The following is a 15,234-nucleotide window of genomic DNA, read 5'->3' as shown; positions in this document are numbered from 1 at the left end:
AGACTGTTCTATTTTCAAGTTGCAATGAGCACTTATCCGGACACCGCGCGGGCACGACGCTTTGATGTGAAAGGAAGAATCTGTTTTCTTGTCGATTTCTATCCATTTCGGACTGAGCACGAATGCAGATGCAGAGATGTTCACGTCCCGTGCTTGCTGTGTGTAAACGAACCGAACACTTGCTTTACATTCCATTTTTCCATTTTTTGACAAACAGTTTCAAATGTGCTGTCACGCTTATCTCCTCTGCAACTGTAACCTATTTCGTCTCGCCGTCATATCGTGCATTTCCACAGAGGCGCGCACACTGTGGTTATCAACTCACTATTAAATATATTTTTTTATTGTTATCGATTGTTTTCTAGCAACAGCTCAGCAGACCACTTCCAGTGCTACTGATGATCCCAAGGAGGGCACGACTACTGAAGGGCCAGGTAGAGGAAGATACTGTAGTTAGTCAAGATAGACATTTGTGATGTAAAAATATTGGCATAGAGAAGAAAACCATGGTAGGGTGGTAGACTAAATCATGCAAATCATTTAACACAACCACAATTACAGTAAATAAATAAATGAATTAATCAGTGAATAAAAGGATAAATAAAGTGTGTCATGTTTTCTAGCAACATACAGTGGTATGCAAAAGTTTGGGCACCCCTTAGGAAAACCACTGCATCAGTTTGTCACTTGCTGAGCTTTTGAAGCAGCAACTTCATTTTAACATATGTTATACCTTATGGTAACAGAAACATCTCAGTAGTGAAATAACTTTTATTGGTCAAACAGAAACATGTTTATGTGCATTCAAACAAAAATAGGCATGTGCATACATTTGGGCACCCCTAAGAAATAATTCCATTAATATTTAGTATTGCCTCCTTTTGCTGCAATAACGGCCTGTAGACGCCTCCTGTAGCCACAGACAAGTCCCTTAAGCCTGGCAGGTGGTATTTTGGCCCATTCTTCCACACAAAACGTCTCCAGTTCAGTCAGGTTTCTTGGCCTCCGTGCATGGACAGCCTTCTTCAAATAAATCCATACATTTTCAATGATGTTAAGGTCTGGGGACTGGGATGGCCATTCCAGAACATTGTACCTGTGCTTCTGCATGAATTCCTTGGTGGATTTTGATCGGTGCTTAGGATCATTGTCCTGCTGAAAAATCCAACCCCGGCGTAGCTTCAACTTTGTGACTGACTCTAGAACATTCTTGTCAAGAATCTCCTGGTACTGTAAGGAATTCATGTGGCCCTCAACTTTAACAAGTTTTCCAGTACCTGTGCTAGCCACACAGCCCCATAACATGATAGATCCTCCACCAAATTTTACAGTGGGCAACAAGTTCTTTTCATTGAATGCAGTGTGTTTTTTTCGCCATGCATACCTGTTCATGTTATGACCAAATAACTCAATCTTGGTCTCATCTGACCACAGTATTTTGTTCCAAAATGCTTCTGGCTTGTCCAGATGTGCTTTTGCATACCTCATGCGACTCTTCTTGTGATTAACACTCAGGAAAGGCTTTTTGCACATCACCCTTCCAATGAGCTCTTCCTGGTGCAAAGTACGCTGGATTGTGGAACGGTGAACAACTACACCATCAGCAGCCAGATGTTGTTGTAGTTCTCTGGAGGTGGTCTGTGGCTTCTCTGTGACCATTTTCACCATCCTTCGCCTGTGCCTTTCCCCTATTTTTGTCGGCCTACCACATCTTTCCTTCACACGGACTGTTCCTGTGGCCTTCCATTTCACAACTACGTTTCTGACTGTGGAGACAGACAGTTTAAAACCTGTCAGATAATTTTTTGTACCCTTCTCCTAATTTATAATGTTGGATTATCTTAGCTTTCAGGTCAGTGGAGAGTTGTTTTGAGGTCCCCATCTTGCCACTCCCTAAGAAAGAACCTAGGCCAGGCACAGCCAGCTATTACCTATGTTAAATAGCCTTTTTCATGATTGGTTCCACCTGTCTTTGTAATTGAAGGTCTAATGAGCTAATCAAAGCAATTTTGTGCAGCAACCTGTCAGCTATAAATCCGTACAGGTGTTGAAATGAATGCTATTTATAAGGGTGCCCAAACTTTTGCACATCCCATTTTTTGCATTTTATTTTATTATAATAAAACTATGTAATGCTACCCTAAGAATTTTGGTCTGGAAAACACTAAAACGTCTACATCTTTGTAGGAAAACAAATGTTGTTGCTGTGATCTTCTATTATAAAGGAAAAGCAAATTGTCATGAAATCTCAGAGGGGTGCCCAAACTTTTGCATACCACTGTAGATAACTCTTAATGAACATTTTCTGTAGCCTCAGAGGATCAGGTGCAGTCTGAAGGAGAATGCAGTAGGCATGGAGAGGCCAGGACCACAGAGGAAACAGGTAGCAGGATTTAAAACGAACTAATTACTTGAAATGCATCAAAATAAGCCCAAATGAAATAAGTAATCACTTCAATCAATAATTAATCAATAATTGTCTATGTGACTAATTGCTATAATATAGGAGAGTCAGATGCTGAGAGGGAGGCTCGAGGAACCTTAGAAACAGCAGGAGTGCAGCAGGAGATCTCACAGGCAGCCAATAGCATAGATGAGGAGGCATTTGATTATTTTCTCGTCCTCAGAGACAAGACCTATGTTTTTTAGTTTCCATCCTCAGCAGCCCACAACACCCCCTGTAGCCAAAGTGTTCTACAACAAACAAGGCACCAACCGCAAATGGTTGACTTTCAGTGACAAACAGAATCACTGTACTGTTCTGTTTGTTTGGCATTTGCGCCACCTGCTAAAACAAACAATCCCTTCATTAAGGGTGGTATGAAGGCATGGAAACATATCCATCAGCGCATTGAAGAGCATGAACAAAGTAAGATACATAGGAATTGTGCAGATGCTTACTTTCTGATGGCTAAGATGCAAATGTAAACAGCCTTTTGGCAGGCAAACAGATGTCTTTACATCATGAGAAAGTTAAACAGAAGCGCCAGGTAATGGAACGCATTGTTGATGTGGTTAAAGTCATTGGAAAATGTGGTCCTTAGTTATCGAGGGGATAAGGCAGAGGCTGCTTACACCCTAGAAAACACTGCAGTCAATCATGGCAACTTTTTAGAGTTGCTACTGCTTTTGGGCCGATATGATCCCTGTCTTCAGCAACACATTAGCAGTTGCATTGAGCAAAGCAAAATTCACCATGACAGTGGGGGAAAAGGAAGAGGGTCTCTTGTGACACTTTTTTCCAAGGACATAGTCAACAAAGTGGTGGATGTACTCAAAATGCTGATAAACGCAGAATCACTGATGAGGTCAGAGAGGCAGGCATGTTTTCGGTACAGATAGACACTACTCAGGATGTGTCATCCACAGACCAATGTTCTGTCATACTAAGGTATGTGACAGATGTGATTCATGAGCGACTGGTTTGCTGTGGTGGATTGTGAGAAGTCCACAGGTCAGCATTTCACTGACCTGTTGAAACAGACTTTGGATGATCTCAGCATTGATATTGGCACATGTGTGGGCAACTCCACTGATGGTGCTGCCAATATGCAGGGCCAATATCAGGGTTCTCAGCATTGCTCTCTGAACTGGCTCCTACACAGATTCACATGTGGTGTTATGCCCTGTGTTAAATCTTGTTCTGACAGACACAACAGGCAGTGTGGTTGAAAGCACATCACTTTTTTTCCATTCTGAATGATGTGGCAGTGTTTCTGAAGGAGTCGTGGGAAACGCATGCAAAAGTGGGAGGAGATGAGTGAGGACAGACGTCACCGGAAATTGGCTCCAATAGGAGCTACAAGGTGGTGGGCTAAGGATCAGGCCCTTACAAAGGTGTTTGGGAGCTTTGGCGATCCCAAGGGATGCTCTCTATGTTGACCTCTTGTTGACCCTGGTGGCAATTGAAGCGGATGGACACTATGAAGTCAGTGGTCAGGGCCCAAAGCAAAGGGGCATGTGGAAACCTTTTGAGATATGAGGTTATACTCACAGCCCAGATTTTCCTCCGCATCTTCAGGCACACCTCCCCTCTATCCAAGTATTTACAGACACATGGGATGAATATTTTGTCAGCTCAGCGTTTTGGGTTTAGGGGACAGGAAGCCCCAAACATTTTTCCCGGGGGCCCTTTGGGGGGGAGTTAAAGGAGCGTGAGGTTTTTTGTGAGTTTGGGGCCCAAAAAGAAATGGAAGAGGGAAAAGTGAAATTTTTTGGGGGGGGAGACTTCCCCGAAAAAGACTAGAAAAAAGAAAAGAATGCCCGGGGTCCAGGAAGATGGGCCCAACCCAGTTTTCCCCTTTTTACGATTTGAGGTAAAGGGGCCATAATGTTTATTTGGACACAGTTTGGGTGGCATTTTCAACAGGAGGGGTTTGGGAGCCAAGCAACACTTGCCTCAGATTTTGCTTGCCTTGACCCAAAACAACTTTGCTGAGTTGAGGGAAAACGGAATCCCCCGTAAAAGCACTGCAAGATTTAAACAAAGGGGTTTTTGAGGTTTTTTGACAGAGGACTGTCAGAGGTTTTCCTGACGATGTATTGCCTGGCAAACCCCGTGGGAGAGGGCGAAAAAGTTTTCCTCGGGGATTATGTGGTCAGGAAGGGAAAAGGGGCCACAAAAACTGAGGGAGGGTAGTGGAATTTTTTACATGGAGCCCGAATTTGAGGGAAGCAGGAATGCTCTTCTTGCAAAAAAAAATGCTATTGGGTTTTCTTTTTCCTCCCACAAATAAACCCCCTTTACAGAAGCTTACCATGTAATCGGGTTGGCTTATAAGTTTCTCTTGACTCTTTCAACCACCCAGGTTGCATGCGAGCGGAGCTTCTCTGCCTTAAAATGTGTGAAAAACCAGGCTACGAAGCTCAATGTCGCAGGAACTCCTTGATGCATTTATGCTCATGTGTGTTGAAAAGGACATTTGATGTCATTGACAATGACACTGTCATTAACGAATCGCAAAGACAAGCACTTTGCTGAGGAAACTGTTGCTGTTTTAATCTTAAATACAGTATGTGCAGTTGATTTGTGAAATAACTTTGATTTGTGAAATAACTTTTCTTCTTTATCATTATCTTTATTTTATTTGAATTTGAATTATATATTGTTAAAGTGACGCAAAGTATTATATACCTTTGTTTTAAAACAAATAAAAAGCATTGAGAGAGAATTGTTTTTTGTTTGTTTTATCTTTTCATGGACCTCAAATTCCTCCTCCATATCAGAGTGGCCTGAATTTGAATTAAATTCCCGGACTGAGAAAATGGCCCACCCCGGCCCTGCCGCCCACGCTAAAAAAAGAAAAGTTGATAACGAATGCCGTGTTTTCAACAAGACATGGACTGCCAAGTATTTCTTTACAGAAATTAAAGGTAAAGCCGTGTGCTTAATTTGTGGTACACAGGTCGCTGTGTTTAAAGATTATAATTTGAATCGCCACTACACGACCAAGCACGAGGATTAAATACCGGAATCTGTCTGATGAAGGGCGCGCAAGGGAGGCTGATGCGTTGATGGAAAAACTGCAAACCCAACAAGGACTTTTTACCAAACTTCACACCCCCAGAGATGCAGCCGTCAGGACAAGTTATGTAATTTCTCACAAAATCGCCAGAAAAAGTAAGGCGTTTTCTGACGGAGAGTTTATTAAGGAGTGCTTATTGGACTCTGTTGCGCTGATATGCCCGGAGAAAAAGGCAGAGCACTTCAGGTCAGTCCTCACTGCTGGACTTTTACTCCTCCCTCAAAGAGGAGAACTTTCCACACCTGAGGAGGCATGCTCAGAGGATTCTAGTCCTCTTTGGATCCACCTACGTTTGTGAACAGACATTCTCAGTAATGAAGTTCAACAAATCCAAACACAGATCCTCTATCACTGATGATCACCTCTCAGCTGTCCTTCGCATAGCCACCTCAGACATTCAGCCAGATTTCAATGCCTTGTTCAAGCCCAGAACAGACTGGATTATTCGCACTGAAGAGGTAAAATGAGGTGGAAAACATAACAAGTTATTGTTTGTTGTATTGCAGTATTTCTATAAACTTGTTAAGTTGTTTGTTGTTTTTCCTTGTTTGTGGAACAAAGTTAAAGTGTGAACAAGTTAAAAATAAATTGCAGTGATTCAATGATTGTTTTTGTTTTCTTATTTAATTCCACATAGCCTAATATAAATATTTAAGGATTAAGAGCTTAAATAAACCATCAAAAGCAATCTGCTTTTGTATAAACTTAAGTTAGGTTAAATGAAATTGTTATTATTATTTATCTTACAGTATATCAAAAATAATATTGAGCAGAATTTAATTGAAATATTGTCGATGTGGCCCTAGAGCAGTGCTCGGGTTGCTAATGCGGCCCCCGGTAAAAATGAATTGCCCACCACTTAGCTTATAAGAGCCGCATGACTTGTGTGTTTACCACAGTTTCTCCATACTAGAGAAAGACTCAACAGCCATGGCAAGAACCAAGCAGACCGCACGTAAATCCACCGGAGGCAAAGCCCCAAGGAAGCAGCTGGCCACCAAGGCTGCCCGTAAGAGCGCCCCGGCCACCCGGCGGTGTGAAGCCTCACCGTTACAGGCCCGGTACCGTGGCTCTCAGAGAGATCCGTCGCTACCAGAAATCCACGGAGCTGCTGATCCGCAAGCTGCCCTTCCAGCGCCTGGTGAGAGAAATCGCTCAGGACTTCAAGACCGATCTGCGCTGCCAGAGCTCCGCTGTCATGGCTCTGCAGGAGTCCAGCGAGGCTTACCTGGTCGGCCTGTTCGAGGACACCAACCTGTGCGCCATCCACGCCAAAAGGGTCACCATCATGCCCAAAGGACATCCAGCTGGCCCGCAGCATCCGCGAGAGAGGGCTTAAAACGGACCCAAAACAAGTCCACCAAAACACAAAGGCTCTTTTAAGAGCCACCTCACTTTTCATTGAAGGGCTTTTTCCTCAAAACCTATTTGTCCATCTAAAACGATTCCCATGCTGCTTTTAAATTGATGACTGATAGGCCATTGGATCCAGTCAGCCACTCATCTGGGGTTATTTAAGTAAACTAGATTTATATTGAAATGTCTTATCATAAATCCTCACTATTATGCAATTAATTAAAATGATACTGTTTTGCAGGGGGAACAAGTGACATTCCATCATTATCAGACTTGATATTTTATGGTTTACACCTACACGGCAAACATTTGAGTGTTGAAATTTCAGGGTTAAACATGTCTGAGTTGATTTCCACCTCTCAAAGTGTAATTTTAACACATTCTGACTCAAACAGTGTTCAGTGTTGGAATTATTTAACAGTGTTAGTCAGTGGCGGCTGGTGAACATTTTTTTTGGGGGGGGCGCAGTTGGGCGGCACGGTTTAAATAGCACTTTTTTAGAGGTTTAGCTTAAGACAGTTGGTTAGGTGGCTGCGGCCACATTCGTGCTTCTTACATTTTTGTGTGAAGTGCTTTAGATCCTTCATCCCGGTTGTAGTCCAAAGTGTTTCAGTCCCAGGACTTTGAAATAACAGACAAGGGAAACAAAAAAAGGCATTGCTCACTGTACAACCAGCTAACCAATTCCGCTTAGCATACAAGTTTGAGGAGAAAGTCCGAGTGTAGGTTCTCCCGCGATCAGTGGTCGTCTGTTGAATGTTTAAATCCGGACGCTCGGGTCCCAAGTCTTTCAATTTCTTCTTTTCGACATCTGATAGTCGATGAAACGGTGTTTTAAGTAGAGCTTGCACGGAGTTCTCAGCCATCGATGTCGCAATATTCACTCAATCTAAGTTTCAGCTAACTACGGTGCTGCTCTTTACGCTTGTGGTTAGGGAATGATAACGATGCTGATTCGCCGAAATAGTCCAATCGCGTATCTAAGAATGTCACATTGAACTAAGAAACAATGCCATTGGCTGTGGCGCAAAGATTTGCGCCCACAGATCTAAGTTTCATCCCCCAATGAAAAGCTATCCTTGCTAAAATGACTGAGAAAAGTATAAGCTCTCCTATAGACTCCCATGTTATCGGCGCCCACGGACGGTAGCCGACCTGCCTATTCTCAGAAAAGGCGAATGGCAATATATTATGTCCGGACACATTTTAGCGGTTCTTGACAGTGGTCTCCCATACACATTTAACCATAAACACGGTACATTTCTTACTTCAATTATGTTGTATATATAACGTTTTTTAACTCAAAAAGTCAGGGTGGGCGGCGCCCAAGCGCCCACTATTGACGCACCGCCACTGGTGTTAGTTAGAGCCCAAGAAAGTTAACTCTAGAGATGTAAAGAACAGATTAATTGTATCTCTACAGAGTTAACTTGCTTGATAGGCCCCTGGGCTTCAGACCAGGTGAACCCATGCATCAATAATAGTCGACTGTGCTGCAACTGGTTTCAGGAATGGGTGCAGAGTTCAGCGGAGAGTTTTACACATGCGGTAAGTACAAATTCAACTTACGGGAACAATATCAAAAGAAACGCAATGTATTGAATGAAATATCTGCTGAAAATATATAGGCAACTTTGCTAAGCTTTTCTGTGGTTGGGTAACGTTACTGAACAGCTAATGTTAGCTTTTTTTCCCTTTTTTTAATGTAACCATTGGCTAACAATTAAACACTGAAAAGACGAACAAACATTATCCATTGCATTTTACCAAGTCTCATGCAGGCTTCAATGGGTGTAAATTAAAAATAAAGCTTCATATTTAGTTTTGGGCTAAAGTTAGCACAGCGTTAACAAGCTAACGTTAAGTTCACGGTCTTTACTGTGTAGTGTTTGGCCGACACCAATGGCATATTCGGTCGCTAAAAAGGAGCTTTTAACAGAGGGGAAGGTGTTTCAACAATTCCGTTTTGCCTGATGCTAATGTAATGTTAAACGTTTGTAAGAGCAGTGTTGTGGGGTCTTCTTTTGCGCTAGACCTGAATGATGCTTTTTCAGGCACCTGCATAATTTTGGATGAGCACATTTTTTCTGATACTGAAGGTTAATTTAGCGAAATGGAGCACAATGACTTTAACTTTCGCATGGCAATAGTTGTGTGTTTGTTGGAGTTGGGAGCATGTCGGCTACGGGTTTGTTTGGTTAACTAAACATTACTGTTTAGCATGGGCGAGGCTATCCCCTTTTTAGGGGTGCTTCAGCACTAGCAAATGGTATCATCCTCTTCTGATGCTTCTCCTATGTACCTGCACCGCTCCGCCGCGATACACACAGTGAGAATACATTTAGTTGTGGTGTTGTGAATCAAGTAAGTTGCTCCAAAGCTGTCTCACACTTGTTTCCTTTTACCTTGTTTTATATTCAGTCTATGCCTTTTACCTAGAGTTGTTCCGATTCCGATATCAAATCGGCGAGTACTGGAGTCCAGGCACCGTTTACCAGTTAGCTCCGTTAGCTCCGTTAGCGCGGCTAGAGTCGAACTGGAGCGGTCTGTTTATTAAACAAACTCTACACACGGTCGCCAGCGTTTGTAGATTTTGTTCGTAACTCCAAACTTTTCGTAGCTACTAAAAAGTTGATGAATGCGAAACCGAAATAATTGATCCGAACGGATCACGGATCACGGATCATCCGTTGCACCACTACTAGCTACTCACTAACTAACTTTAACACAATTCACTGAGGTTAGCTAGCAACCTAACAAGCTGATAAGCTTAAGCATGTTAATACACTTTATTTGGCTAACATAATTTTACTTCAGCAACGTTAAAATGATACAGCATACAATGTTTTTGCCAGATTAGCTGCTACTAGACCTACCTCAAAACTTGTATCTGTAACGTATCCCGAAAATTGTCCAGAAGAACCACTCGCTGACGACGGAGCACTCCACTCCAAGAGGGACCGATGGGTAAAAAAGCGCGCGCTGTGGTTTATCTTGCTTATGATTGGTCGGTGGTCGTGGAACGCGAGTCATTTGAACAAAGATTTTATTTACTGTGAAGATAGCAAACTTGTTTCTTGCTCATTATACAGTCCGTTATACAGTCTATGGTTGGTCGGTCAGCCCCCCCCCCCCCCCTAAAAAAAAAACTCTTCGGATCTACACGATTCACGTCAATGACATATTTTGAGTTGAAAACGGCGAATTTCGCCGAAAGGTGACTAGTTTGCAGGTATGCATATCTCTCAGTAACCTACCAGCTTGTCTTGAGAACATATCTGTCAATTTGGCACATTTGGCTGCCACCTCCTGTCTTTTTTTAAGCTTAGCCCGCTCCGTTCCACCTGGCCTCTTTCTACCCTCCATCACTGACGCGCTCTGTTTCGCGCCGTTGTTATTTAAAAGACGAGCCGTGGGCCAAACCATCTGAAACATTTGGGAGGAGAGAATTCCCTTACATGGTAGAACCTATTTAATCTGCTGTGATGCAGCAGGCGGCTGCGCTGCAATGGTGAATTTATGCAGACTACAGTTGAATTGATATTAATGCAAGAATAAGATAAGTGACAAAAATTAGTTACAACTATTTTCCCCATGGGCCAATCAGGCCAGGTCGATGGTTTGGGCCGGGAAAGGTCCCGGATAATACCATTGCCACCCCGGCATTGGTGGGCGGGCATCTTGGGGGTAACCTGGCATCACTTGTCGCTGTAAATCCAATGCAACGTTGCTGTCTTTGTTTTAAAACTTCTCGTGTACGTCCATAAATAACACTTTTCAAAATAAAAGCAGCGCAGTTGTATTGCACGCACCACATAGCTGTTTTTTTTAAATTTATTTTGTAATTTGTAATTGCTGCTGTTCACCTTCACTTACAATCACGCAGGCGCATACGTCCACACGGAAGTAATACAAATAACGCCTTTTAAAACAAGAGCAGCACCGTTGTATTGCACACTCGACATAGATATTTTTTAAATTAATTTTGTAATTTATGATTGGCCTCACGCGGGCCGGACAGGGACGCACGAAGGGCGGGGTGTGGCCGCGAGCTGTAAGATGCCCAGGTCTGAGCTAAAGGAAAGGTTTGTGAAATGGTGACGCTGCTTCAGACCTCTGGCCCCGGATTGGTGAGTTTTCCTTCTTGAGCTCAGCACCGCCTAGAGGTGCAACCCACCCACCTGAATCTCCGCTGCCTATTGGTGGATTATGTTTTTTTTAAAACCCGCCTAAATCCAGAGTGTGACGTCACCTGATTTACTGATATATAATGCAACGTTGCTGTCTTCGTTTTTAAACTTCTCGTGTACCAACCTTGTGAACACTTCTCAAAATGAGTGGAAGAGGCAAAACCGGTGGTAAATCCAGAGCAAAGGCTAAGACCCGCTCCTCCCGTGCCGGGCTCCAGTTCCCCGTCGGCAGAGTCCACAGACATCTGAGGAAGGGTAATTATGCCCAGCGCATCGGTGCCGGAGCTCCCGTCTACCTGGCGGCTGTGCTTGAGTATCTGACTGCTGAGATCCTGGAGCTGGCTGGAAACGCTGCCCGCGACAACAAGAAGACCCGTATCATCCCCCGTCACCTGCAGCTGGCTGTACGCAACGACGAGGAGCTCAACAAGCTGCTGGGAGGCGTGACCATCGCTCAGGGCGGTGTGCTGCCCAACATCCAGGCTGTGCTTCTGCCCAAGAAGACCGATAAGGCTCCCAAGAAGTAAACGAACCAATGACTCTTTTAAGAGCGACTCGCTCCAAGACACCAGTGACCCAAAGTTGAAATAACCAGACTCTGTATATATCAACACTAACTCTTCTTTAGCGTTAATTGTATTAATGTTGGCATAATGCTATCTCATGTTCAGTTGCATAATAGTCCTCTGACACCACTGCTCAATTTAAGCATGTGAGAAATGAGCAAAAGCAAATTCAAAGCCTTATTTGTTTTCGTATTCAGTTTTCAATCCACTTTGAGTTTGTTAGAAATGGCCACGTGGAATGCTTTGTTCAGTCTAAAGACTTCAGAATACAAAAAATGTGTTTTATTGGACATCCTCTCACCTAACCAACTCATGCAATAAACTTGTGGTTCTGAAGCCATTTCTGTTATGTTTTCAATGATTTCCAGTTATTTAATAAAGGGAGTACATGAAGTAAAAGTTGTTTGTTTTTGTACCTGCCTATTAGTGAGCATTCAGTAAATCACAATACCTGTGCTGGAAAATAATTAAAAACTTCTTTACCTCATTTGTTTATTTTAATTCTATAACCTTGTAAACATAATCACTTGTCAGGTGTTATGGTATGATTGAGACCTGTGTCCCGATCTACAACATTCTAAAATCTACATTCACGTCTATTATTTGACATTGACAAACGGACATGGTGTAATTACCTCTACCCTTGGATTGATTATTCGAGATATCCTGCCAAGATGTCCTTATGCAATGCTCTATTAGTGATTATCCTTCTGATATCCAAAAACAAATATATAAAATATTGTTAGCATTGTTTTCCCCTCACCATTTGAAATTCATGTTCTTTGTTTTACCTCTGGATTGTTGTATGGAGGGACTGTTTCTAAAACAGATTTGATTTAGTCTGCTCCAAATTATTGATTTAGGTTTTATAATAGGCATAGTTCTTCCACCGTTTTAGATTGTACCTTAATCTGAACAAACAACATACTGTAATGTATCAAGAATTTTCTTTTTGCTTTAGTTAATTCTTTACATTTAAATAAATGTTTATCTTCTCTTCTCTTTTTATTTAATAAAGGTGTTCTGATTTTGAATATATTCTAAAAAAAAAAGTATGGTCAATGGGTTATCTGTTTAGCGCATGCTCAGTTTCCAACCAATGGCCTGCAAGCAACAGCACAGTCTTATTTACATTGAATGGATATAAAATAAACTGTGATGTGGCCAGTTGAATACGTCTTACTGTGTCTATCCTCAGTTGCCAATCATGCCTGATGCACCCTCGGTCAAAGCGCCCAAGAAGGGCTCCAAGAAAGCTGTCTCGAAGAGCGTCAGCAAGGCTGGTAAGAAGAGGAGAAAGTCCAGGAAGGAGAGCTACGCCATCTACGTGTACAAAGTGATGAAGCAGGTCCACCCCGACACCGGTATCTCCTCCAAGGCTATGGGCATCATGAACTGCTTTGTGAGCGACATCTTTGAGCGCATCGCCGGTGAGGCCTCTCGTCTGGCTCACTACAACAAGCGCTCCACCATCACCTCCAGGGAGATTCAGACCGCTGTCCGCCTGCTGCTGCCCGGAGAGCTGGCTAAACACGCTGTCTCTGAGGGCACCAAGGCTGTGACCAAGTACACCAGCTCCAAGTAAACTCTGCTGCTGATATACCAACAACACAAAGGCTCTTTTAAGAGCCACCAACTACATCTACAGACTACTCCTTTTCTTCGTTGAAGTTTTAAAAATATTTTAATCCATTAATGTTTTTTTTTTTTCCATTTTATTTCATGAATAACTAAGGTATATAAACATTGCGGAGTCTTTTTAATCTGTAAAATATGTGTATTTAATTTCTAAATAAGGTCTATACTATAATACTTATCACTTTAATTTTTTAATTTTAGCTCCAAGCAATCGAACAGAAATGTCAGCTCAGATTTAAATAAAATGCATCAGTCACTTTCCAATACCTACAGTCATTTATACTATTTTAATGCAGGGTCTCAGGTAGCTATGGACTGACCTTGGCTCCTGCTATTTGCTCTCTGATTCTGTGTCATGTATTTGTCACAATCCTATTTTCATTTGACCCTACTGTAGTTTTAGACATGCAGGTGAATCTGCCACTCTGTGATGTCACCTTTATTTATATGTATTAACCACCAGTTAAGTAACACATTGTGTTAGGTGAGACAAATCATATTTGATTTCTGTTTTTGTGTTTCTGTCCTTGCGGATCTATAATTCTTCCATTGCTGAAATGAAAAGAATGAATTGACCAACCTCATTTAATTTTGTGAGAGCTAAAACCTATACAGTATTAATACATTACTGGAAGAAGTGTTATTCTTATGTGTCTGTTACTTTAAATAGAACATCACTAAATATGTGGTACGTTTCTTTATTAAAAATATAATCATTGTTGTGATTGCAGCACAACTTAACTCTTAAGTAAATCAAGTACTGTGTATAAGATCCAGTCAACATATACAAAATATTGTTAAGTTGAATGCATAGGAAATTATGTTTCCTGAGCCATCACAAACCGTTTACAATAAATGAATGCGCAATAACGTATAGTTTTTTTATCTCTAGACTTTTGGTCTACTGACTTCAGTAGACCAAAAGTCTAATATTCAATTATAAATGTTATTATGTATATATGATTTTTATTACAAGTTAACGAAGTTTTTATCCAGCCATTAGTATAAAGTCTCACCGTATTTCATAAACAATATTTTAAAGATGATGTGGATGGCTGCAGGGCTGAGGGCTGGCGTTGGCCCCGCCCAGAAGCTTTCCCGCTCTCCTTCCTCTCTTAGGTCCGCAGTGAATACTTAAATACTGCCTGTCAGACAGACGGAAGGCAATCGTTTACAACGACCCAAACTAACGCAACATAAATATGAGTGGAAGAGGCAAAGGAGGAAAGGGACTCGGGAAAGGAGGCGCCAAGCGCCACCGTAAAGTTCTCCGTGATAACATCCAGGGAATCACCAAGCCCGCTATCCGCCGTCTGGCTCGCCGTGGTGGAGTGAAGCGTATCTCCGGTCTGATCTACGAGGAGACCCGTGGGGTGCTGAAGGTGTTCCTGGAGAACGTGATCCGTGATGCAGTCACCTACACCGAGCACGCCAAGAGAAAGACCGTGACCGCCATGGATGTGGTGTATGCTCTGAAGAGACAGGGTCGCACTCTGTACGGATTCGGAGGTTAAAATAATGTCTATCTAATACAACACCCAAAGGCCCTTTTAAGGGCCACCTATATATTTAAAGAGCTGAATTCCTTTAATCATACATTAATGAGCAGATTGTTCCAAGCATCAATTTATTAAGCGTCCAGCAGCAAACGAATATGGTGGCTAACTATCTGCAGCTGACAGTTATTGCAACCTTGAATACATTTATGTTTGAATATATTTGTTTTGAGTTGTGTTTTTTTTGTGTGAGTGCATATATAGATACATATACATTAATCTGGGACATGGCAATTTTGGTGAACTAGTAAGAGCCATTGATATGTATGATACTCTGCCTCAGTGGTGAAACATACCTAATTCAGTTAAATTGCAGACCACGACTGAGATGTGATTGGGAAATGGTTGCATTTTAGTGTATTATGAGTGCATCATACCTGATATAAAAGTAAACCAAGCCCAT

The 15,234-nt window shown here is 42.2% G+C and overlaps 2 protein-coding genes and 1 pseudogene across 2 annotated transcripts; all 3 read left to right on the top strand.

Moving 5' to 3' along the window:
- The first annotated feature begins 6,455 nt into the window (after positions 1-6,455).
- Positions 6,456-14,806, top strand: LOC134873684 (histone H3-like; annotated as a pseudogene).
- On the top strand, positions 11,164-12,036 carry LOC134873507 (histone H2A-like). The gene has a single exon (XM_063897171.1). It carries the CDS (start codon positions 11,215-11,217, stop codon positions 11,596-11,598), a length of 384 nt encoding a protein of 127 aa, XP_063753241.1. The 5' UTR covers positions 11,164-11,214; the 3' UTR covers positions 11,599-12,036.
- On the top strand, positions 12,837-13,258 carry LOC134873576 (histone H2B 1.2-like). Its single transcript, XM_063897333.1, has one exon. It carries the CDS (start codon positions 12,845-12,847, stop codon positions 13,220-13,222), a length of 378 nt encoding a protein of 125 aa, XP_063753403.1. The 5' UTR covers positions 12,837-12,844; the 3' UTR covers positions 13,223-13,258.
- Positions 14,807-15,234: the final 428 nt, after the last annotated feature.

Source organism: Eleginops maclovinus, chromosome 2, assembly GCF_036324505.1.
Source record: "Eleginops maclovinus isolate JMC-PN-2008 ecotype Puerto Natales chromosome 2, JC_Emac_rtc_rv5, whole genome shotgun sequence".
Taxonomy (NCBI): Eukaryota; Metazoa; Chordata; class Actinopteri; order Perciformes; family Eleginopidae; genus Eleginops; species Eleginops maclovinus.
This window is presented reverse-complemented; position numbering and strand designations above follow the sequence as displayed.